This window comes from Mauremys mutica, chromosome 4 (assembly GCF_020497125.1).
Source record: "Mauremys mutica isolate MM-2020 ecotype Southern chromosome 4, ASM2049712v1, whole genome shotgun sequence".
Classification (NCBI taxonomy): Eukaryota; Metazoa; Chordata; order Testudines; family Geoemydidae; genus Mauremys; species Mauremys mutica.
The window spans coordinates 92,378,264-92,388,427 of record NC_059075.1 but is presented as its reverse complement, the minus strand read 5'-3'; the positions used below and the strand labels follow the sequence as shown (position 1 = coordinate 92,388,427).

The following is a 10,164-nucleotide window of genomic DNA, read 5'->3' as shown; positions in this document are numbered from 1 at the left end:
GGTCACTCATGAATGCCTGGGCTAAAAGGAAAAAAATGTCTGTTACTGTGAAAAAAAATTTACATTGCACTCCTAAAAGATGCAATTTTATAAATCTATATCAAAACATTCATTGAATTGGAGTTTTGTCAACAGTTTTTACAACTTATTTTCTGAGAAACTGCATTTATTTTGCTGCATGTATACTTTTAAAAGGAGGCTTTGCTCTGAGGGGTGGAAAAGAAATGCATTTATATTACATTTGTATGTATAAAATGGAATAAAAGCATCCATGACATCCACAATATGAGTATCAGATCAAAAGGTCTGACATTCACTACTTGCAGCCTTGCTTTCCTGCACCATCCTTAGCTGATAAAAAAAAAATGTATCAATGGAATATAAATTCTGTATTACTTGAATTATAATACAAGAATTATCTTATTAGATTTAAGCCTAGATACAATCATATTATTCAATGACTTCTTGCACTTCAATAGCACTTCCCATCCCAGGAGCTCAAAGAGCTTTACCAACAGTGGATATTAAGATTCACAACGTCCCAGAGTAAGAAATTATTATGATCCCTATTTTAGAGATGGTAAACAGAAGCATTGAATAGTTAAGTGATTTGCCCAAAGTCTTACAGGAATCTAAGGAAAAGCTAGAGAACCTTAGTTCTATTCCTCACTTCCAGTCCATATCCACAAAACTATCCTTCCATTAACAAATAATGAAAGCCCTCAAATAGATTTATATAATCTTACATTTAAAAATATAGGCAATTAGTCAATTAATCCCTGGAGCCCTACCCTGCTGCTATTGAAAGTTAAATGCAGTGATCTTACTGACTTTCATGGGAACCAGATTGGGCATAGGGCAGTGATTCATATAGTTCAACTTTCAGTTCAGTGGCTAAGGGGAAAAAAAACCCAGCTTTTTAGCTTTGAACTACTATTTGAGAATAAGTAAAATCCTCACTAACAAGAATTTCAGTTTTGACACAATTATCTCAGCAAATAAATTCCATTTAAAATAATTTAAAATATTTCAGTTGTTTCAAGTTTTATAGTTGCAGCAGGGCACCATTACAACTTAATCTCAAAACTGCTTAGACAGCATCAGCTAAGGCAGCTCAAGAGGGCATTTGGATGGCCTTTCAGTTCAACAGAAATTAAACCCTTATAATAAAAAGAGAAGCAATTTAGCACCAATTTAAAATTTGCAAGCTGTGCAAATAAATATGTTATATACTATTGGTAAATATATCTATATGGATGCAGTAAATAGAAATTTTAAGTAACATTCAAACACCAGTCAGATTCTCCCAAGCACAGAAATACTTATTGCCATAGAGGCAGAAGGACTACTGTATTAAAAAACAAAACAAACAAAACAAAAACAAAAAAAAACCCCACGGTTACCTACTTTCTTGTAACAGTTCTTCGGGATGTGTTGTTCACGTCCATTCCAAGTAGGTGTGCACGTGCCGCGTGCAGTTGTCAGAAGGTTTTTCCCCTAGTGGTACCCGTTGGGTCAGCTGTGGAGGCCCCTGGAGTGGCGCCTTCACACTGGTATATATAGGTCCCTGCCACCTGCCACCTCTTCAGTTCCTTCTTGCCGGATACTCTGACAGAGGGGAGGCGGGTGGGTCTTGGAATGGACATGAGCAGCACATCTAGAAAAACAATAGTTACAAGAAGGTAAGTAACCATTTTTTCTTCTTCAAGTGCTTGCTCACGTCGATTCCAAGTAGGTGACTCCCCAAGCATTTCCTAGGAGGAGGGGTCGGAGTTCATGGAATTGCTGATTGAAGCACCACTCTGCTGACTGCTGCATCTTCCCTGGCATGCTGGGTAATGAGAGGTGAAAATGTGGATCGATGACCATGTCGCTGCCCTGCAGATCTCCTGGATCGGGACCTGGGCCAGGAATGCCACCGAAGATGCCTGCGCCCTTGTAGAATGTGCTGTTAGTGCTAGGGCAGGTATCTTTGCCAAATCATAACATGCCCTGATACAGGACAAGATCCACGATGAAATTCTTTGAGAAGACATCCTATCAGCTACTGCCACAAACAACTGAATCGACTTATGAAACGGCTTTGGGTGCTCGATATAAAAGGCCAATGCTCGCCGTATGTCCAAGAAGTGGAGTCTTTGCTCCTGACTGTTAGCGTGTGGCTTAGGGTAAAAGACTGGGAGAAAAATGTCCTGATTGGCACGAAACAGAGACGACCTTTGGGAGAAAGGCTGGACCAGGAATGCCACTTTCCATGACAGATAGAACAACAAGCAAATCACTAAGGACTTGAAGGGGGGCCCTATTAGTCTTGAAAAAACCAGACTGAAGTCCCAAACCGGGATCAGCTGTCTAACTTGTGGGTATAATCTGTCAAGACCTTTAAGAAACTGACCCACCACCAGATTGGAGAAGACTGATTGGCCAGCCACTCCTGGGTAGAATGCAGTTAGGTCAACCCTTATTGATGAGACCGACAGGCCCTGCTTCTTTAAATGCAGCAGACAGTCTATGGTGAGAGGTATCAGTGTCTGCAATGAAAGGGTACGGGCCTGCAAACACCAGATTGAGAATCTTTCCCACTTGGCCAGGTAGGTGGCCCTGGTGGAGGGTTTCCTACTGCTAAGGAGAACCTCCCTAATGGGATCGGAGCACATTAGTTCTACTTGGTTTAACCAGGAAGCTTCCAAGCTGTAATGTGGAGAGACTCGAGGCTGGAACACTGGAGACGGTCGTGGTCTTCAGTGATCAGGTCCGGAAGGGCAATGAGATTGGGGTATCCACCGACAGCTCCAGGAGCATGGTATACCAGTCCTGGAGAGGCCCAGCTGGCGCTATCAGTATGACTGTGGCCCTCTCCCTGCGGATCTTGAGCAGAATCTCGTGGATGAGTGGGAAAGGCAGAAGCACGAACAGCAGGTGGTCCGTCCAAGGAAGGAGGAACGCGTCCACGAGGGAGCCCAGGTTGTGATTCTGGAAGGAACAGAACTGCAGGCACTGCCTGTTGCTTTTTGTAGTGAACAGGTCGATCTGGGGAACTCCTTGCTTTTGGAAAATGCTATTCACCATATCTGGGCGAATGGACCACTTGTGGTTGTGGAATGATCTGCTGAATTGGAGAGATTATCCCACTTCGATTTGAGGTTATCTGGGTTGAAGCATGACAGAAGTGGGACAGACGATTCACAAAACAAGGCGAAGGGTCCAGTGAGTGGACTGGTGGTGTTGCCCCCAGGCGCGCCATCAAAAGGCTTGCTTAAAGCCTTATGACTGCCTCGCCGAGCCCTGGCCTTGATTGGGCAGTGGATGGTGATGAGGCTTACGCCTACCATGCCTGCCCCACTTCCCGGAAAAGTCCTGCCTAGGCTGGGGAAGGTAGAAGTGCTGAGGGGGTTGGGGCTTAAAGTGTTTCTTCTGGGTGTCGGGGGTATGCAGACCCAGCAATTTCAATGTTTCCCATGAATCCTTTAGGCTATGGAGCTTGGAATCTGTCTGCTCAGAAAACAGCCCCATGCTGTCAAAGGGCAAGTCTTCAATTGTTTGTTGGACCTCTGGAGGAAAGCCCGACACCTGGAGCCATAAGCTCTTCCTCATGGCTATGGCGGAGGACATGGTTCGTGTGGCAGAGCCTGCTGCATCCGTAGTCAAGAGGGATAGGAAAGTAGTTGGTTAAGTACAAGAAGGAGCTAGTGAGGAACAGTCAAACCATACTTTTTAGGTGACAAATCTGAGGAACTGTCCCAGATTGAAGTGTCAGTAGAGGAGGTTTTGGCACAAATTGATAAATTAAACAATAGTAAGTCACCAGGACCAGATGATATTCACCAAGATTTCTGAAGGAACTCAAATATGAAATTGCAGAATTACTAACTATGGTATGTAACCTATTGCTTAAATCAGCCTCTTTACTAGATGACTGGAGGATAGCTAATGTAATGCCAATTTTTTAAAAAAGGTTCCAGAGGTGATCCTAGCAATTATAAGCTGGTAAGCCTAACTTCAGTACCAGGAAAACTGGTTGAAACTATAGTAGAGAACAGAATTATCAGACACACAGGTGGACACAATATGGTGGGGAAACATCTACATGGCTTTTGTAAAGGGAAATTATGCCTCACCAACCTATTAGAATTATTTGAGGGGGTCAATAAGCATGTGGACAAGGGTGATTCAGTGAATATAGCTGAACAAGGTCCCTTATCAAAGACTCTTTGGCAAAATAAGCAGTCATGGGATAAGAGGGAAGATCCTCTCCTGGATCAGTAGCTGGTTAAAATATAGGAAACAAGGGCTAGGAATAAATGGTCAGTTTTCACAGTGGAGAGAGGTAAATAATGGGTCTCCCAAGGATCTGTACTAGATCACTGCTGTTCAACATATTCATAAATGATCTAGAAAAAAGGGTAAATGGTGAGGAGGCAAAGTTTGCACAGGATACAAAATTACAAAAGATAGTTAAAGTCCAATGCTGACAGCGAAGAGTTACAAAGAGAACTCACTAAAGGCAGTAACTGGCAACAAAATGACAGATGGCATTCAGGGTTCAACAGTGCAAAATAATGCAGCTTGGAAAACATAATCCCAACTATGTCTAATGATGGGGACTAAATTAGTTGTTACCACTCAAGAAAGAGACCTGGGGGTCATCATGGAGAGTTCTCTGAAAACATCCACTTAGTGTGCAGCGGCAGTCAAACGAGCTAACAAAATGTCAGCAACCACTAGGAAAGGGATAGATAAGAAGACAGATAATATCATCTTCGTGTCATTATATAAATTCATGGTATGCCAATGTCTTTAATACTGCATGAAATTCTGGAGCATCCCATCTGAAAAGAGATATATTAGAATTGGAAACGGTAGAGAGAAAAGCAACAAAAATTATTAGAGGTATGGAAGCTGTTCCATATGAGAAAAACTTAAAGGCTGGGACTGTTCAGTTTAGAAAAGAGATGACTAAAGGGGCTATGAGTGGTATGGAGAAAGTAAATAAGGAACTGGGAACTGTTATTTGCCCCTTCACATAACAGCACAAGAACTAGTGGGTCACCCACTGAAATTAATAGGCAGCAGGTATCAAACAAAAAGAACAACTTCACACAATGCACAGTCAACCTGTGGAACTTGTTGCCAGGTGATGTTGTGAAGGCCTATAGTATAAACTGGGTTTAAAAAAGAATTAGATAAATTCAAGGAGAATAGGGCCATCAATGGCTATTAACCAAGATGGTCACAGATGCAATCCCATGCTTCGGGTATCCCTCAATCTCCAACTGCCAGAATCAGGGAATGGACAACATGGAATGCATCACTCAAAACTGCCCTGTTCTGCTCATTCCTTCTGAAGCTTCTGGGGTTGGCCACAACCAGAATACAGGATACTGGACTAGGTGGACCATTGGTCTGACCGTATTTGTTTTGCCAATTTTGAAAATTTGAATGAAAAGCTTGGCTTGGGTTATAATAGTGCAAAATAAAATGGATGTGGAAGATGTGCATTTTTTCATAACTGCAAAATTCAAAAGTGGCTGAGAAGCCTTTTTTTTTTAAACTGAAGAAATATTCACTACTGGGCTAACACCAATATGAAAAAAATTGTTTCAAGAGGAAATTTTTTCAGAATGTTAAGAATAATGAAGAGAGGAGTTTAAGAAAGAATTCTCATCTCAGTCTTATTTATTATATCACCACAACTCTCTTTTAAATACATACACACATATATAATAATTTACAAGTGTGCTAAAAATTAAGAAAACATCACCTGTCTGCCATGATGGAGCCCTGAATTGTGGTAAAAGGGTAGCTCCTGAAGCAGCAGCCTGAGCAGTGCGAGACTCAATTGCAGAGAGAAAGTTCATAACTGAAGTTTCTTTAGTGTTACTTCCAGCACTGTGCATACTAGTATCAAATATTCCAGAAAGACCTTGGAAAAAAACAAATATACAAATCACAATGAATTCCTATTACAAATTTAAGAGCAAGCCACAGTCCAAGATATCACTGCTACCCAAACACTACAAAGCCTTTCACCTTGTTTAAAAAAACGCATTTGTGTATGAAATGTTAATACTTGCTGTTAAAAAAAACCTACCATAAATTTGTTCAAAATTTTAATTTAGTAGTGGTCAGCCATATATTAAAACACTATACTATAACTCAATCTATGTCAGTAGGAAGCAAAGTTAATCAGTTTTAAGTTTAATATGCATTTCCCTCTCCTCCAGGTTTTGGCCCACTGTTCTTTTTGTGAAGTCTTCTTCTTTCATATGCAACACAAGTTGATATCTAGATTGCAGAATACAGGCTCACATTTTTATGAAGTGATGACCAATTAGGTTTCATCATTTACTTATAAGTCATTCACTATTACCACATTTTAAAGCTACATTTTTAGCTAGCCTTTAATACTACACCATAAGGTTGCACAAACTAGTAAGAACAATTGTGTGTCCAAACTTGCATGAATTAGGCTTCTAAGTATCTGATTTGCACAAAAATTGTTGGCACAATTTCAGTAGCTGGCTTTGGAGACCAACTGAATATTTGACTCTTACGTGTAGAATAGGTTAACAGTTAGATACTTATTGAACTTACAGTCATTGAAAATTTGATGCTCAATATCTGAAAGAAAAAACTCAGGACTTTTTTGTTTTTAATTTAACGCTCATAGAACTAGTAAGCCAGATTGTGAAGCACTGAACTTCCTAGTTACCTTCCCCATTGTGCACTCATGACAAACTCATGGTTGAAGGCTCAGTAAATTGCTGAAATAGTAAATTCACTCTTGAAATAGCCTTTGCCACACCTTGCATTACAGGCTCCTTAGGACCATATAATTAATCAGTTTAAAGATGTAGTATTTAACAGAGCAGTTATTTAAATTGATTTTCATACAATAGACATTTACCAGTAGGATGGTGGGTGGTAGCATATCCTGGAAGCTGATGAGAAGCTGCATATGTCTGTCTGTGAAGAAGATCCGTTTCTGAGTGTGATGGATGTCCTCCTCCATAGCTTAAGCTAAATGAAGAAATTAAATGTGGGAAACAAAACACACAACCAAAGAAACAAGTCGATGAAACTCTGACAAGAAGCCAAAAAGTTATATAAAGGAAAAATATCAAGGCTTGATATCTGTGTTTGAGCAAGGACTTGACAAAAAGAGTAGGGTAATTAAAAATTGGTATTACATGAACCAGCTGGCCAGATGAAAGCTTGGGTTCACAATAACAAAAAATCTACATTGCATTAACTTGAGAAAAAAGCGATATTTGCTTAGTTTAGTGATGGCAAGGAGTATACATTTTTCGAAATTTACTGCTTATCTGCATTAGTGGGCCACTACCTATACGTGAGTCATTGCACCATAATACGTCAATTTCTTGCTCAATTTAAACTCATTGTGTAAGTTGAACATTATTTTAAATATAAATATGTTAAAATGGCTAAACTATAGCAAGAATGAAAGAACATTTAAAAGGTTTTGTTTATTACTAGAATAAAACAGAAAAAGACAAAACTGAGAGCAATAGCAAGTGGCAATATGGCCCAAAAAAACCCATTCTTTTGGGCCTCCACTAGTAAATATAATTAAATAAAAATTGTAGATCATGTTTAACTTTTATAATAAGTCATTTGAATTATCAAGCAGTTTTATCATTTTTATTGCCAGCAAAAGTGCGTAAGTGATACAAACAGTTAAAATACACTATGTCTAGATCTTTGCCAATATCAATAATGCCAATGCATAAAATAAACTAAGAAAAGCAACAAACTAATGTTTACCAATTAGAAAAGCAGATAATTGGTGGGGGGCAGAAATTACTTTCAAGCTTCTAGAGGCTCAGTTCTGCAGGAGCAACAGGAACACTGAGTCATCAATGGACTTCTGACCATGGTGCAATATGATCAGGTCCAAGCATTCAAAAGACATGAGTCAGAACCAAAAAACCCATGAGATTATTTTAAAATATATCATGATTTTTAAGCCAATAAATTATAGCTTTTTCATTTACCTTCTAGATGTTGAGCCCTTAGGGGACAACTGCCTGAACCTGTGTGTGTCTGATTATTCCAAGCATAAAATTCAATGTTAAACTCATGCCCCCTGTCCCCTCAAAAAAAAAAGAAAAAAGGCAGGCCTCCCTGGAGGCTGCTGAGAAAGGGACTCGACTAACCCTCTGCTATCCCCTGGAATGTGAAGGCAGCCACTTTGTATAAGGGAAAAACTGAGCGTTTGATGCAGCAATCATGACATCATGGGAAACTTTCAAAAAGTTACCTAATATTGCAAGAATTGGCAACTCTGTGAGCTTTGTTTCTTTGTTTTCACTAAAGATGACAAGAGCAAACAGTGTATAGATTTGGTAGGCCAGCAAGAACACTGTGCCCACTACACAACATGAGGCACTGAGCACCTTCCTGTGAGGGATATTGCTTTATTAGAATTTCCAGGCACATTTCTGTCATACCTGGCCCTTGTGATTGTGTCAGTCCTCAGTTTTTCTTCCAAATGCAGTGCTTAAGCACTCTCCTATTGCCACCATTCCAGGCTGCCAAAAAGAGTAACTAGGGAGTCATGGTGGGTGAGGTAATATCTTTTATTGGACCAGCTTCTGTTTGTGAGACAGACCACAACACAGAGCTCTTCAGGGTCTGGGAAATGTATTCAAAGGGTCACAGCTAAATAAAAGGTGTAACAGATTGTTTAGCATAAATAGTTACATATTTCAAGGAACTATTCAAGGTGAAATGTGTGTTGATTACTTATGCTAAACAATTTGTTCCACCTTGTATTTAGCTGTGACACTCTAAATACATTTCCCAGACCTGAAGAAGAGCTCTGTGTTGTGTAAGCTCAAAAGTTTGTCTCTGTCACCAACAGAAGCTGGTCCAATAACAGCTATTACCTCGCCCAAATTGTTTCACTAATATCCTGGGACCAACATAGCTACAACAACACTGCATATAAAAAGATTAAATTAAAATCCTAAAACTGCTACTGTGCACATCATTTGGTCTCACTACATAGCACATCACTACTTATGTGCAGGTGATAATTATTTTCCCCTAATCATCAATGCTCAATTTGGCACCAGCCCAGAGAGTTCTTCACACTGTTGAGCGCTGTGCAAATTTCTTCATATTGCTCAGTGGGAAGCATACATTAAGAGCTCTACCCTACCACTTTGGCAATATTTCTTTCGGAAATATATAGGATTCTATTCGGCATCTTATTATAAATTATTAAGGAAAAAGTATTATAGTTGAAAATATTTGAGATTACTTCTTTATAGTTCCACCTTTAGCTGTGACAATACTAACAAATCACTTGAGTTTGGCTCTTGTGCAGTGACACAAGAAATGTTTACTGATTTGTATCCTTGTTAAGAATAGTTGGCAGACATAACTGTATTTCATTATGGGTGAAGTTATTTTCTGTTCTCTCATTCTAAAAATTGTTATATTTCCAGCCCAACAGATAATTTTATAATACACACACAGCCCGTGTAAACATATGTTTAACTTTTACATTTATATATCAAGACTGGATTGTAATACAATTCTAAACTGATCATCAATTCAAATTATACAAGTATTGTTAGCAAGAATTATATTCAGTGATACAATTCTAACCTTGTGCGATCTTCTGATCTAGAAGAAGGAATTTTCAACTTTGGTTACAATAAGTACAATTTTCAGTAACATCCATAAAAACACATAATTGATTCTTTTCCTTGTTTTTGAAAGTTGAGCTATAAATTCTCTCTACATAAATTACTTCTAAGGCAGAATATCTTGTTCTTCCTTCTATAAGCAATTACAAGTAGCTGGAGTATCCTTGATTTTGCAGAAATTCTCTGGGGCAAAAGGACCCTCACTGCATGGCAGACAACCTTCTAAGGGAGGCCTCAGGCACAATGTTTAATGTGGTCTGAAAAAAGTAGGGGTTTCTAAGATCGACCCCCACATTTGCCCATCTCTCTGACAGCAATTAATTCCATCCCCAAATCAATCCTGCTCCCTCCAGCCCTCCATGAATTCGGTCCCAACCACTGTTCCACCCCACCTAACCCCCATCAATTCTGCCCGCCCCCAACTTCACCTCTGCTCCTCCTACAATTCTTCACACCCTACCCCAGGCTTGGGGGAGACTGCAGTGGG

The 10,164-nt window shown here is 39.6% G+C and overlaps 1 protein-coding gene across 1 annotated transcript in view; it reads right to left on the bottom strand.

Annotated features, from left to right (window-relative positions):
- QSER1 (glutamine and serine rich 1) overlaps window positions 1-10,164 on the bottom strand; it is a 76,857-nt gene that overhangs the window by 45,715 nt on the left and 20,978 nt on the right. The window contains exons 2-3 of the mRNA XM_045014991.1: window positions 6,908-7,020; window positions 5,762-5,923 (exon numbers count right to left, since the gene is read on the bottom strand). Coding sequence (XP_044870926.1) covers window positions 5,762-5,923; window positions 6,908-7,020 — 275 coding nt within the window. The remainder of the gene's footprint in view (window positions 1-5,761; window positions 5,924-6,907; window positions 7,021-10,164) is intronic.